At 26.7% G+C, this 15,937-nt stretch overlaps 2 protein-coding genes across 2 annotated transcripts in view; both read left to right on the top strand.

The window, feature by feature from the left end:
* The first annotated feature begins 720 nt into the window (after positions 1–720).
* Positions 721–4,719, top strand: LOC135928042 (inhibitor of growth protein 5-like). The gene is made up of 3 exons (XM_065464364.1): positions 721–1,268; positions 1,312–1,386; positions 4,000–4,719. The coding sequence occupies exons 1-3, from the start codon at positions 737–739 to the stop codon at positions 4,416–4,418; spliced, it is 1,026 nt and encodes a 341-aa protein (XP_065320436.1). The 5' UTR covers positions 721–736; the 3' UTR covers positions 4,419–4,719.
* Positions 4,720–15,280: 10,561 nt separating this feature from the next.
* Positions 15,281–15,937, top strand: part of LOC135929088 (gamma-aminobutyric acid type B receptor subunit 1-like) — a 32,725-nt gene continuing 32,068 nt past the window's right edge. The window contains exons 1-2 of the mRNA XM_065465587.1: positions 15,281–15,611; positions 15,655–15,789. Of these exons, the coding sequence (XP_065321659.1) occupies positions 15,318–15,611; positions 15,655–15,789 (429 nt within the window). The 5' untranslated portion in view covers positions 15,281–15,317. The remainder of the gene's footprint in view (positions 15,612–15,654; positions 15,790–15,937) is intronic.

Raw genomic sequence — 15,937 nt, 5'->3', positions numbered from 1 at the left:
AGTATTATTAAAAATCAAAAAATAATAAGAACCTCGACTTATATTCTTTTTATATATCATTACAATTTATAATTTTAACATCAATAGATTTTTGTTTCAGTTAAACTCCTTTCTATCCCCCTTTTTCAATCAGATTCTTTCCAGTGTTTTTCTTATTTAATATCAATTAAATTAAATGGCGTGATTGTCAATCGGTATAAAAAACATGTCTAATTTATTCCATAAATCAGTTATAATATGATTTTTAACAACAAGATATACAGAGCCGTTACTGCTAACCAGTGTTTTTAAATGGCACATTTTGAGCTTATTTGTAAAAACGGCTAACTCAATATTTCATCCAAAAAAAAATATTACACAAGCCTGAAGATTTTGTTTATAGGCGGAACAAAGGTCTAGATATATCTATTATAGAAATTTCGAGGCTTTTTTCTGGCTAAAATATTGAGTTAGCCGTTTTTAAAAATCGGCCCAAACAAGCCGTTAAAATGACTAGCTAAAGTTTATTTCTCAAAGAAAAAAATTTTAAAATGTATTATTAATAGAAGGAGAGTATTCTTGCTCTTCAAAAGTAATTTTTTATTAAAGTCTATTGCCATTTATAGGTGTTATAAAAATGGTAAAAAAAACATTTCACATTCTAACCTGTCATATTTTTATTCAGGCCCACATCAATATGACAGGGAAGTAACGGTATATAGTTTTCTAATTTTAGCAATATTTTTTTGTTTTTGATATGTATGGTATAAACTTAGAACAATATCTCGAAACATTAGAAGGTCTTCCTTTAGAGATGAAAAAGAAGTTTACTCAAATGAGAGAGTTAGACAGAAAAGTTATTGATAATTTGAGATATATAGAGGATGTATCACAGTCATATATTTCACAATTTTCTGGTTTACATGCCAACGAAAAGACTGAAAAACAGAAGGCAATTGCAAAAAAATACAAAAGATGCAAAGAAATGTCGGATTCCAAAATACAATTGGCCATTCAAACTTATGAAATGGTTGATAAACATATTCGCCGGTTAGATGCAGAATTGGCCAAATTTGAGGCGAAATTAAAGCATAAAGCTGCTATAATAAACTTATCCAATCAAAATAATCTTGCTATTAATACAAATGATAATCATGATGGAAATAAAGTCAATACAAGTGTTAAGCGTAAATTATTCCAGAATAACATTACTCAAAATGATAGCATTGTCCAAAAATCAAATAGTAAAGTCTTAACTAAATCTGCTGATTCTATAAAGAAAAAAAAGAGTAAAATTTTAATACCAATTTTGTTTAATATTTGTTATTTAAGTGAAAGAAAACAAATTTATTATCAAAAGGAGATTGGAAATTGAGGATGATGAGACACCAAGAATGAATTTAAAAGGTATTAATTATATAATGTTTATTTTGAGTATGAAACCCTTAATTGGACAAATCTAAAAACCAGAGATTGGAACCTTTTAAAATTTTAAATTGAAAATTTATAACTACTGCTAATTGTATTAGCTTGATATTATATATGCAAAGCTGAATCTTAGAAAATATATTGATTAAAATAAATATGCATATTTTCAATTAGGGTTGAAAGACATTTTTAGAAATAGTGTTCATAATCATTTTAGGCAAAGACTACTTACCCCTGTTTTGGGGTAAATAGAAAATTATATTCTAAACTAGGTATCCCCATAATGGAGTAAGTTGAAATATATATTAGATTAGGTTATGGGGTAAATAAGAAGGTTTTTTTGAGGATATATATTCCAATGAAAAATTAAAAAAGTTTTTTTAAACTAACCTTGTTTTTTGTAATATAACCCTTTTTTACACTTTGATAATAAACATTGCTTTTTTAAATGTAGTTGACTTTTTCCCCAAAATAAAGAGTTTATTTAAAGCAAACCTTGTTTTTTTAAACTATCCTTGTTTTTCTTGTAATATAACCTTGTTTTTTTAGGGAGATTGGGGTATCATGGTATTGATATGACTATGGCAGAATCTATAGAATTTAAGAAAATTTATTATTTAAATAAATTACCATAATTTGATGCATTTTATTACCTTAATTTCTCCATAATGTTGAGTTGTTTGTCAAAATATTTAAATTTATCCTGTGATAGATGTAAAAAATCTGCTTGGGATGTTAATTTCTATATCATTTTATTATATTTTTCTCTTTGTGTATTTTTTTTTGTAATTATAGGTGTTTGATTTATGATAATATTTGGGCAGCTCACTTTAGGTGTGTCAGGATTACATGAATAGTCCTGGAAAGTATTTGTCCAAATTATGTGTAGCTCTTAAAGCCATAATATGACAACAAGGCAGGACAATTTTGATATCTACAGGAACATTGTTCAAATGATATCTTAATCTTATACTATTTATCGAATAAATCAATAGGTGTGTATATATGAATACCAACAGCTAGCATTTTTAATGGGCTACTCTAAGCTATTTCATAAAGTAAATTTTTATATACATATGCAGTTATCAATTTAATATACTTGAATTCTGGAGATAAAGGATAGTGTTGTTAAAAAGCAAAAGCCTAATAGAAATGAATCCATTAATAATAAATTTAAGCAATTCATTGCAAAATTTTTAACGTTGAAAGTTTTTTCAAATATATTTACAGCAATAGTAAGTTCTATGGCACTTGAAAAAAAATTATTGAAAGGTTATGGGTGATATAAAAGATCCACTATTCACTTATGACTCTCTCCAGAATTCAAATATATAGTAGAGATTTCTTAACAGCATAAGCATTTTAAAAAATCCTTTATGAAATATCAGTAGAGTAGCTCAATAATATTCCATAGGTTGGTATTAATATATTCACACCTGTTGATTTATTGGATATAGAGTATAAGATTGAGCTATCATTTAAACAATGTTTCTATTAGGGGTGTAATACCACTTTTTGAAGGACGATCCGATTTGATATTCTCAATATTAAATTGATATTGGCCGATTACTGATCCGATATCATATCTAATTTTGTATTCTGTATAGATACCAATGGTTTTAATTTTAATATACTTTTTATTAGTGTAACATCTATAATTTAACTCTACCATAGCTTATGTCATTTGAATATATATTCAATTTTATTGCAATTCTAAAAGTATATAAAATATTTTTTATTATTGAATCACTTTTATTATATAACATTAATCTATATACATAATAAGTAAACAAATATATTATAAAATTTGAAATTAATAATTAAAATAATATTTAACATAATATATCATAGATTTCTTTTTAGAAATACTAAAATTTTAAATTTATCAGAGGTCAGCCTGTGGCGATGGTAACTGTCAATATCACCAGCTTCACTAAAAAGAGATTATCGCACTTTATAAACAGAATGCACAAATAATAACAATATGGCAGAATGTTTATTAATTAATTATTATTATTAAAAAAACATACATAAAAATGGATTTCGAATTTATTTATAAAAATAAATGATTTTAAATATAACTTTAAAATAAAATTGTATAACATTTTATTTTTGTTAAAGACGCCATTTTATATCAGATAGGATTGGGAAATTTTATAATATTGGCCGATAACCTATATTTTAAAATGGGTGAAATATCGGTATATCCCTAGTTTCTATTATGGCTTTTACATGACAAATACTGCCAAAATACAGTAAAAGATGGACAAAAGCCTATTTTATATCTTGTAATCTAGACAGCGGGCTTCCCAATATTCCCATAAATCAGACACATATTAGCACTACAAAAATGATTATCGTAAAGAGAAAAATGTAATGAATTTTTGGTATAATTTAAATTTCCCTTTTTAAATAAAATTGGACCCTGCCCAGTTTTGTAAATTTTTTTATACCATTCTACTAGCCCTTGCCACCACAATGCTAAGTATTTTTTTGACCTTTTTTTAATAAATAAAAACAATTATATTATTTTCAAATTCTTGGCTAATTTTTATACATATGATTAATCTATTCATTCATTTGTGATAAAAGCTACCAAAAACAAAAGGTCGAACAATATCATCTCTTCCCCGTTCGAGCCATCATCTTCCAATTACAACTCTACACCCAACACATCCTTGGATAAACTCAACCAATTTTCCTCCTTGCATAAATCGAGTCCAGCTGTGAACGATTCCCCAACTAACCTACTTCCTTCGACTAGCTCTTTTCCTTCCTTTTCCCACCCCTCTCAAATTTTGGATATGCCCGTCGATCCAAATGAACCAACATATTGTGTTTGTCATCAAGTTTCTTATGGGGAGATGATAGGTTGTGATAACCTTGATTGCCTCGTGGAATGGTTTCACTTTGGTTGTGTAGGCTTGACACATAAACCCAAAGGAAAATGGTATTGTCCAACGTGTAGCCTAATGTTTAACAAATCCCACAAAAAGAAAACATCTAGTTAAATTATATTTATCACCAAAAATTAATTATTTCATATATTATAAACGAGAAATTATATTAATTATGATTTATTGTTATCAGATTTTTATTGATAAAAAAAAATTCTCATAATTTTATTATATTTTAAATAACAAAGGAAACAGTATTTTTTGTTTTAATTTATATCAAATATTATACGTAAAATGTAGTTGGTATTATGATAAATTGGGAGATGGATATAAAAATATTTTTATTTGAACCAGTGATGAAGCTTCATGGGAAGCATTGCTTACCTTGAAATTTTCCTACAAAATTCTTAAATAAATTTAATATAATCTTTATAATATGTTTACAAAAAAACTAATCTGACTTCGTTAATAATTTTTATAACGTTAAAAATATTTTATTACGTTAAGAAGAATTACTATTATTTTTACTACGTTAAAAAAATTATTATACTACATTAAAAAAAATACATAAGGGAAACAAATTTAATATTGCTTATTTTTTTTAATAAATAAAGAGAAAATCATGCCGATGTATTGTGTATTTAAAAAATAAACATTGGGGAAGCAAATAAAAAATGTTTATTTTTTTTAATAAATTAAAGGAAAAAAAATTTTTTGTATTTTTTTCCTTACTTTTTTTAAATAAAAAATTTTTTCTTTTTTAAAAGCAATAATTAATGTTTAATAATTTTAATTATATTATTTAAAATTCATTAAGATTATCAGAGTTGTATAAAAAATATCTATATACTATTTCAGTGGTATCTGTATCTATTTATAGATACTTTTTAAGATATACTTTATTTAACGCTTTTTTTATTTAAAAAATAAAAATAATTAAGTGCAAATTTGTTCTCGTACGTATGAGCATATAATTTAAATAAATATATATTATAAAAATATTAAGACTAAAATATATATATAATATTAAAACTTATATATAAAAAACGATATAAATACTATTTTTTCCCTATTTATATCTATAGATATCAGTTCAAGATTGTGAAGGATATTTTTATCATGCAAAGGATTTTATAAATCCTTGCTTAGCCATGATGCGCATAATTATAAACAATACCATTGAGATGCACAAAATTATTAAGAATTTTGTAAAATAATTTTATAGATATTAGTACCCCGCCAACCATAATTTTTTATTAATTTTAAATCTATTTTTGATTTCGATAACTTATTAAAAAATTTAAAATCTAGCAATACTTGATCATTTTACTCAAAGACAAATTACTTATTTATATACTTTTTCCTATGGTTTGACTAATAAAAATATTTAAAAAAATCGATTGCTTTCCTATTAGTAAACTTGACGTTTCATCACTGTTATAGTAGTGTTTTATATTCTAAAATGTCATAGGGGTAAAATGATAAAAAAGCTGAAAAATAGCAATTTAAAAAAAACTATTATAATGAATCACATGATTTGATCTTTATTTTCTGAATAAATGGATATAATTCTTATTATTAGAACGCATATTCCTCCCGTATAATTTTACTTATACAAACGGTCTCATCTATCATTATTGTAACATTTTAATAATTTAAATCAATAACTAGATTTGATTAGATTTTAAGAAAAAATCAAATATATAAATTTACAATAAAAGTTCTCATGTGACATTTAATATTTTTTGTTTTTACCAAGGATATTGGAAATAAATAATTAATCTTATCCTTTTCATGGAATTGGAATATACGGTTTTGATAAATTATTTATAAATAAACAATAAGTAGCAAGTTTTAGGCATTATTTCTTTAAATTTCAAAATTAAATTCATATAAAAATAAAATTTTATAGGTAATAATGTATCCATAAATTAATTTTGTTATTAATAGTTGTTTATTAAAATAGTAGCGTGCTATTGTCATTTTAAAAAAATAACGTGTTATTAGCTATCGTTGCAAAAAAGGGTAGCCTGCTATAGTAACTCTGAAATGAGGGGCTAGTTAATGTATTTTTGATTAAGTTTATGTATATTTTCAAAAAATAAAGTGACATTTTTTGGCAAGAGCCCGTTATAATTGGCTATAAATATATCAGTTATAGTTTGTACCAGGAACATTCCTAACTCTTTCCTTAATGATGCACTATCTAAAGGCGTTAAATTGAAAAATCAATGTATAAAATTGACATTATAAGGACATGAAATATTCTCTAAGTTTAAGACTCATCTTTTATTGTGTTTCTAAACGAATCGAAGTTGATCCTAAGGGCAGTAAATATTTTAGGGAAATCACTAGTCCTTACCATGCATCGGTAACAAAGCAAATTCTAAAAAATGTTATTTATATTAAAAAATAAATTAAGTGTGTGCAAAAATAATAAACCAATCATATAAGCAACCCTATATTTTGAAAAAATTAACATAAAAAAAATCACATTAAAAAATGAATAAAAATAAATATTGTACTTTTACAAAGAATCGATAAAATCAGGGGCGTCGCTAGCCTTTACAATCTCAGGGGCTCAACTAAAAATTTTATGGAGGGCGAAGCCCCCATTTTCTAAAATTTGCCGGCCTTCGGTTCGCTTTTGCCCGATCTTCAGCCGGGTTATATATTAATATATTATACTTTTTTTAAATTTGTTAACTCTGAACAATTATTCTGAATTTTAATTCTCATTTATTATATGCATACAAAATAAACTGCTATATAAATAATAAAAACAATACAAGACATTTCTAAAATTAAAATTTTTTAATACAAATTCTATTTTTTTACAGTATAAAATATTTTCGATTGCTGATATAAAAAAATTTGCGTCTAAAGAATTACACGTGATAAAAAAGATTAATTAATTCATACATATGCCTCATTTGATAATAGTTTTTAAAAACCACATAATGCAATAATATAATTCTTAGCAACTTACATTGACAAAAGGTTATCAAACTAATATAATTCACTGTTACCATTTTAGACAATGTTTTATAGAATGGACTAATAAATAAAAATTTATAGGCCTAAACCAAATCAACAATTTTTAAAAATGAGAGTATAAACGATCAATCCAAATAATAAAACTATATGGTGGTTTGTAGTTTCCTTTTAGATGACATGATAGAAGCTAGATAAGTAATCGAGAAAATTATTGTGAGATATTAAATTTCTAAAAGATTATCTTCCATTTTAAATGATATATAAACGACTACACAGTTGACTATTATTGTTTATCTAAAATATGCAATCATATGCTCTCAGCTCATAGTAATAATCTTAAATTACATAGCAACACAAATAATAGATGCTGGTTAATTTGCAGTATGACAATTAACGATGTAAACTAGTGTCAGAATTTATTATGTTGGATAAATTGATAAAATAAAAACATTAAAAATCTTTGTAAGAAATAATTGAGCAAATATATTGAAGCCTTGAGGAATTTACACGGCAAGGATGCCATGTTAGAAATGAACATTTTGGAACTATAAAATAAGGACCAGAATAATATGATGAAATAAGTAAGATTATATATATTGCCGCACCACCGGTATATTATATCTTTAAATAAAAGTAGTTTTGTTGATTGATTTAAATTTGAATATTATTTATTTTATATGTTGATTGATTTAAATTTGAATATTATTTATTTTGTATTTAAGTTGTTCAATTAACTTGTAAATTTTATATATATATAATGTTTTTAGATGAAAAATATAGTAATAAAAATAGTTAAAATAAGTCCTTACATTTATTATTTACATGGTGCCCCGGTGGTACGTTTTTCGTTTTAAATTAAATTTAAATGATAAAAGTTTTAAAGAAAAATTTAAAAAATATCCTTACCTTGAATTCTTTTGTTAAAAATAAAAAGTAAACGAATTACTTATCAAATTCGTCGTTCGATATTGGAGATGATAAAAGGACAAAAAAAATTTTTTGACTTTTCTTTTCGATAGTCAAAATTTTATCCAAATTTACAAATTTATAAAAAGGTAAAAAAAAATATATATATATAAAAAAAATAAAAGAGTATATATATACAAATAAAAGAGTTATATGATAAAAAATATTTTCTCATCAAAATAATGTTTTGTTTTAAAACTTATGATATACCTCAACACGTTATTATTGATAATATGTTAAAAGAAATGGGAATATCTAAAGAATTTTCTTATGTACGTGATAATAGGACAAACGAAATTGTTTTTTATTTTAAATCTTTACGAAAAATGATTAATGCATTTATGTCTCTAAATGGGAAACCATATATTCTTGATGACAATAATTTTATTTTTATATTTTGTAAAATTATTGAATATTAAAATTTAAATATCTTTATGCTTTAGATATTTGACATTATATTTATAGAAAATTTTCCCTATAAATTTACGCAATATTTAACTTATAGAATATCAATAAATTTTTTTTTTAAAAACTTAGTCACGAATTAGTATTAAATTTTTCAAAGACAAATTATATTGAAACTTAGCGGATTAAATCCTCTTTACGAATTCGAATTAGAATTTTTATAGATAAACTATTAAAACTTAGTGGACCATATTCTCTTGATTAAAATTAAAATTTTTATACAACTTAAATTTGATTTTAATGAACTACAATGTTTTGCTTTTACGATTTTAAATATTGAAAGTTTACTTTACTCAAATAAAATTATATCATGGACGAAAAATTAACTCTTACACACACTCAATATGTTCCTAAATTTCCCAAGTTATCAGGAAAATTATCTGAGACTTACCTTAACTTAATAGAAACATACTTTGAAGGACATATTGAGTCAGACTCATCAAAAATTAGGACACTACTATGCAGCTTACCAATTGAGATTGTAGACCAAGTTACGTCGATATGTTCTAAAGCACAGTTAAAAGATTTTAATATTGTTTTTGGTAAATTGAAACTGTTAATTCCAAGTGAGGACATTAATGTAAATATAAAGAACTTTAATTTAGCGGTACAAGGTGCCGAGGAGTCCTTCCATACTTTTTATTTTAGAATTTCAAAACTTCATAAAAAATGCGATTTTGATAACGATACAAGAATGATTGAGAAATTAATAACTTGTTCTTTAAATTATAATATTAGAAGGAAGTTAAATAAACATAAGCACGAAGGTTTAGATAAGATGATGAAATTAGGAGTGGAGTTAGATGGCAGCAATATTAAACCAGACGTTAGCGATACAAATTATGTAGACAATAATAAAAAATTGGATAAAAATAAAAAGTTTTACAATTTAAACATGGATAAAATACCATGCAAAAGTACTTTTAGTAATAATGAGAATAATTCTAATGATTATGAACGTAATAATTTTAAAGAAAATAATTTTAATTATAATGGACGTAACATTCATAAGGAAAATTTTGATTTTAAGAAGAGGAATTATAATGATTTTAGGCCTAATTATAGTGCTAGCCGAAACTATCAAAACAATATTTTTCGAGACAGTGAGGGTAACTCTAGAAATTTTCGTAATAACCAATCTTCGAATAACAATTCAAACTATTACGGAAGAAACTCCATGTGGCACAACAACAATAATGCAAACAATTATAATAGAAACAATGCCTGGCAATACAATAACAATTCAAACAATTATGGTAGAGGTACTTGGCAAAACAATAATTATAATGGGAGAAACAATTCCTGGTCTTACAACAATCAAAGAAATCAGAGTCAATATAATAATCGATATGGTTATCAATATCAATCCTATAATAACAACAATAATGGAGAAAATAATGCGTGGAAAAATTATAATCAAAATATTAATCAAAGAAAACCATTACAATATAATGACGTGAATCAAAGTAACATCAATTGTAACATGAACATTGAAGAGATTGTTGAAGAAAAATATAACCCTACACAAAATAATAATGGTAGTGATTTTAATATCAACAATTTAACTGAGTTTAAACTTAATGATAATGCGTTCATGACCACTTTAAAAGTAAATGATGCTGTTGTTACTATGCAGGTTGATACGGGATCCAAGTTTACAATTATACCTCATGATATGGCTAAACAAATAGGTATTAAAGATCTTAAAAAGTCCACTCTACAGCTCACAGCTTATGATGGAAACTTAATCAAGTTATTGGCGTCACTCAAGTTAAAGTAACCTACGAAGGTATCACCAAACACTTGCAAGCCGTGATCGTTAAATCTAATAAAAATGCGTTATTGGGACGTATGTGGATTAATGCCTTTAGTAATATTTTGAACAAATTTATAGCAAACATTGATACCAACTATGAAGATGAAATAAAGAAATTAATAAAAGATTGCGAATCTAAACTGACTAAAAAACCGATCAACAAAGGGAATGTCAAGATATATCTACGTAACGATGCCAAACCGAAAATCATACCACCTAGACGGTTACCTTATTCAAAGATAGACGCCGTTACTAGAGAACTTATGAGATGGATAGGAGATGGAGTCATTGAGCCTGTAACAGATGTCCGATGGGCAAGTCCGATAACCGCTGTCTACAAGGATAATGGGAGCGTGAGGGTTTGCGCCGATTTCAAAGACACTGTCAACCCAGCCCTTGAGGACTTCAGATACCCACTTCCAAGAAAAAATGATCTTATCGCTAAGCTCAAGGAAGGGAAGAAGTTCACCAAGATAGATTTCAAGGATGCGTTCCTACAAATTCCCATCGATGAAACCTGCAGAGACATATTAACTATATCTACACACAGGGGGTACTACCGGTTTACCAGACTTCCTTTTGGGTTAAAGACTTCATCTGCGATTTTTCAACAAATTATGGATCAAATTTTCAGTGACATGAAAGATGTCATATTTTATATTGATGATCTACTAATTACAGGAAGTAGTGACGAAGTTCATTTCAACAACATAAAGAAGGTTTTTGAAAGAATACTATCTCATGGTTTAGTGCCTAATTTTGCAAAAAGCTTATTTTTCAAAAAAAGTCTAAGGTTCTTAGGACACGACATCGACGCCAAGGGGATCCACGCCAACCATGATAAGATCGAGGCGATCGTTAAAATGCCGGAACCAAAATCAGCCGCGGAATTGTCAACGTTTCTAGGTATGGCCGGGTACTACAGAAAATTTTTGAACAACTTCGCTGAAATAGCTGATCCTTTATACAAGATTGTTAACAAAGAAAAATGGGAGTGGAATTTAGAACACTCCAAAAGTTTTGATGATCTAAAGACATTGATTAGTCTTCCTCCAGCTTTGACGTACTTTAATCCTGAACTACCTATCGGAATTGCGACTGATGCATCTAAAAGAGGTTTAGGAGCTGTTTTGTTCCACACTGAAAAAGATGGCAAAGAAAAACCGATAGCTTTTGCATCAAGAACTTTAGCAAAATCTGAAACAAACTATACCAATATTGAGCGTGAAGCTTTGGCCATTATGTTTGCTATCAAGAGATTTCAAGAATACTTGATAGGGACTAAGTTCACTATTATAACGGATCACAAGCCGCTAATCCATATTTTCACCAAAGGGCTCAAAGATAATAGCACCATGTCATTAGGTTACAGAAGTGGAGTATAATTTTGGGGGGTTACAACTTTAACATCAGATATAAAGCTGGTAAATACAATGTTGTTCCCGATTGCCTCTCAAGACTACCACAAGTAATTGATGATGACGTTATTGATGATATCGCGATTATAAATGACTTTGGCGATATACCTCTTAGTTTTGACCGAATACGTGATGAAACATCCAAAGATTTTGAATTATCTCAAGTTATGAATGACATAAGAAATAATGTGCCTATCCAATATAAAATTTATGAAAATATTGAACAAGAACTAAGTATCATTAAAGATTGTCTGTACAAAAGCGACAAAATAATAATTCCGTCAAGTCTGAGAAAGAACATACTGAAGGCGTTACACAAAGGTCATTTGGGAGCAGGTAAAATTAAATCCTTAGCCAAAGATCGTATGTGGTGGTCTGGTATGGTCAACGACATTGATTTGGAAATCAAAAGTTGCGATGATTGTAATATTTATCATGACAATCCAAAGAAGATACAAAATCCATGGGTAGCGACTAAACCATTTGAAAGGATACACATAGATTATGCGGGTCCGTTTTTTACAAAGAATTGGTTGATAATCGTTGATGCTTATAGTAAATTTCCGGTTATAGTTCCGGTAAAGAATATTACGACTGAATTCACGTTAAAGGAAATTTATAAAACTACTTCACTATTTGGTATACCTGAAACCATTGTTACAGATAATGGTACCAATTTCACGAGCAAAGATTTTGAAAAATTTTGTAGCAATTATGGTATAAAACATGTACTAACGTCGGCCTACCATCAGCAATCTAATGGACAAGCTGAACGTATGGTAAGAACATTTAAAGCTCATATGAAAAGAAACATAAAGATTGGCTTAGAAACTGCGCTGGACAGATTTTTGTTCAACTATAGAAACACGCCGAATGACACTACGGGAGTTACACCGTCCAAAAGAATGTTTAACCGCGACATTAGAATAAAGTGGGATTTATTAAAACCTTTGGAGGATAAAGTTGGTGAAGTCTTCATGTCGTTACCACGAAATCGAACTTTTAATAGAGGAGACTATGTTTGGTATAAGAAACAGGGTGATGATACGTGGTGCAAAGGCAGCATCAAGCTTAAAGAGAGTAACACCATGTTTCAAGTTTATACTGATAAAGGGATAGTAAGTAGGCATATTGATCAGTTAAGGAAAAGAGAATGTTACAACAGTTTAAAATATTATGAAAGTGACCCTAAAAATTCCTCTAAGGGGGGAAGTGTGGACACAAAGAATGAGATTAAGATACCAATTACTAGACCAATAAGAATTAAAAATAAACCTGATTACTTAAAAGATTACGTGCTTAAAATTTAAAACGCAAAAAATATAAAACGCTAAAAATATAAAACGCTAAAAATGTAAAACGCATAAAACGCTAAAAGTATAAAACGCTATGATTAACTTAACACCTAAAAAATAATATAATAATCATTATGATTTATCATTCTTTATTCTGGATTTTATTCCTTATTCCATAAATTATCATTCCTTATTACATATTTTATTGTTCCGAAATTCAAAATTTTATTCGTGCATATTATTCATACATTTGATTTGATCAACTATTCCAAATTACATATTCCGATTTATTCCAAATTCCAATATTCAACTGGATTAATGATAATAACAATTTTGAGAAATGTGAACAACATACGATAAGGATATCAAACCAACGATAACGTTCAACGATTTTATCAAACCTACGTGATTGATTCAAGCCTACAATAAACGTACAAACTCACGCAACTCTAATAAACGATTTTATCAAACCTACGTGATAGAATCAAGCCTACGAAAACATTTGAGACTTATGCGCTAACCAAGATAAAACGAGTACAATCGAAACAGGAAAAAACTTCTAGGACAACAAGCTCTCGATGACTGCTGAGAAGAAGCTTCGTTATTTGTAGAAGAGGGGGAATGTTGATTGATTTAAATTTGAATATTATTTATTTTATATGTTGATTGATTTAAATTTGAATATTATTTATTTTGTATTTAAGTTGTTCAATTAACTTGTAAATTATATATATATATAATGTTTTTAGATGAAAAATATAGTAATAAAAATAGTTAAAATAAGTCCTTACATTTATTATTTACAAGTTTGTAAAAATATCAAAAATATACTTGTATTAAAAATTTAACTCAAAATTGTTTTTTAAAAGAAAAAAAGATATCAAATTTATATTTTTAAATATCAAATTTATATTTTTAAAATTATTTATAACTAAATAGATGGCCTTAAATACTTAAAGAAAATTGTTACTATATTTATTATCAAAAGCTTTTATTAGCAAAATTCATTATAATATTAACTATAATTTATTATAACTGTAAAATACGTATATAAAAGTGGCATTTTATCTAATATTTTATAAAAAACTGAATATAATAGAGGATTATAAACTATATGTCTATTTACTTACTTTTTATAATACTTATTTGGACCTTGAAAATATTTTTAGGAATAGGAATGATAATAAAATTTAAAAATAAATATACAGTTGATTAGTCATTTTGAACTCTGCTGATTACAATATTAATTTTTTAGGTTTTCAATTAATAAATGATTATATTTATTTTATTAGGGTTATATATAATTTAAATAATAATAGTCAATTAAGCTTCAACTGTTAATGCTAAATTAATATTTAGGGAGTGATATTGATATACTATTTTTAACACAAAATTTGATTGCTAGATGACATAGTGAAAATATAATTTATATGTATTAATCTAATCTAATATATAAAATAATATTCATTTAAAAAATATTTAGATAGTCTTATTAATTTTTAAATAATAAAATTAAATCTATATTCTACTTATTTGAATTATAAAAAAAATCTTTTAGGGGGCAATCAAAACAATTTATTTTTAGTTGAAGGGGTTAAGATCCCATTCAAAAATTCTATTTTTGCTACAGGGGGCTATTCAAATTTTCCAGGGGACTCGAGCCCCTGCCCCCCCCCCCTAGCGACGCCACTGGATAAAATATTTATTCACTTACGTTGGGGAAACCTTTAATGTCTATAAACAAGCTTGAATTCTTATCAATCTAATCACATCTTCGTGCAAAAAATATATAGAAGCAGATAAGTCTTACCCCCCACTCTCTCTTCCCTTATTGACTTTTTAATTACTTGACTGGAAAAAAATACTCCGAAATTTTAACCAAATTATTGTTTTTCTAATTTAATATTTTATTTTGTATTATTTATAAATGAAGATATACTAATTTTGTGGTTTCGTGGTTTATAAAAGGATATGAAAAAAACATTTAGTTTAAACGTCAGTTATTCTTTCTTACAAATTCATAAATTATAATGTAAAAGAAACATTATCGATCTCGATGAAATTTGTAAATTTCATTACTTATCTAGTAACCATAAGATTGATTAATGTTATCTATTACAAATCGGATGATGATATTATATTTATTGATCCTGAATGTACTCCCCAAGCGTCAAATTTTTCCAGTGATGGTCGAAAATGTTTACATATTGGTGGAACTGTACCTATGTCTGGGGGATGGCCAGGTGGACAAGGTTGCTTGCCTGCAATATTAATGGCCTTGCAAGATGTTAACAAAAAAATGGATTTGCTACCTGGATATTATTTAAGATTTCACTATAATGACAGCAAAGTTATTTTTGATAAACATATAAATTTATATATTATGTAAATAGTGTAATCCAGGTTTAGGCACCAGAGTATTATATGATTTACTCTATAATAAACCGACCAAAATAGCTTTACTATCTGGGTGTAGTGCTGTTTCAACAACAATGGGTGAATCAGCTGCAATGTGGAATTTAATTGTGGTAAGTATTTATTATGGTTACATTTTTCATTGATTTTGTAGACCCTGAAAGGTGGAAAACATAGGATGTATGACTTAATTAATTAAATATTTATTTCCATGATTTGTTTTGTAGATCAATTTAATTAACTTTTAAAATAAAAAAATTG

The sequence above is a fragment of the Gordionus sp. m RMFG-2023 genome, chromosome 4 (assembly GCF_954871325.1).
Source record: "Gordionus sp. m RMFG-2023 chromosome 4, tfGorSpeb1-WG-v2, whole genome shotgun sequence".
In the NCBI taxonomy this organism is placed as follows: domain Eukaryota; kingdom Metazoa; phylum Nematomorpha; class Gordioida; order Chordodea; family Parachordodidae; genus Gordionus; species Gordionus sp. m RMFG-2023.
This window is presented reverse-complemented; position numbering and strand designations above follow the sequence as displayed.

Bases quoted from the DNA above. Each gene is read 5' to 3' on its own strand.
- LOC135928042 (XM_065464364.1), top strand. From the start codon at position 737: ATGTATGGTATAAACTTAGAACAATATCTCGAAACATTAGAAGGTCTT. The intron at 1,269-1,311 runs GTAAAATTTTAA...TTGTTATTTAAG, and splicing joins TTCTATAAAGAAAAAAAAGA to TGAAAGAAAACAAATTTATT. The intron at 1,387-3,999 runs GTATTAATTATA...TTGTGATAAAAG, and splicing joins ACCAAGAATGAATTTAAAAG to CTACCAAAAACAAAAGGTCG.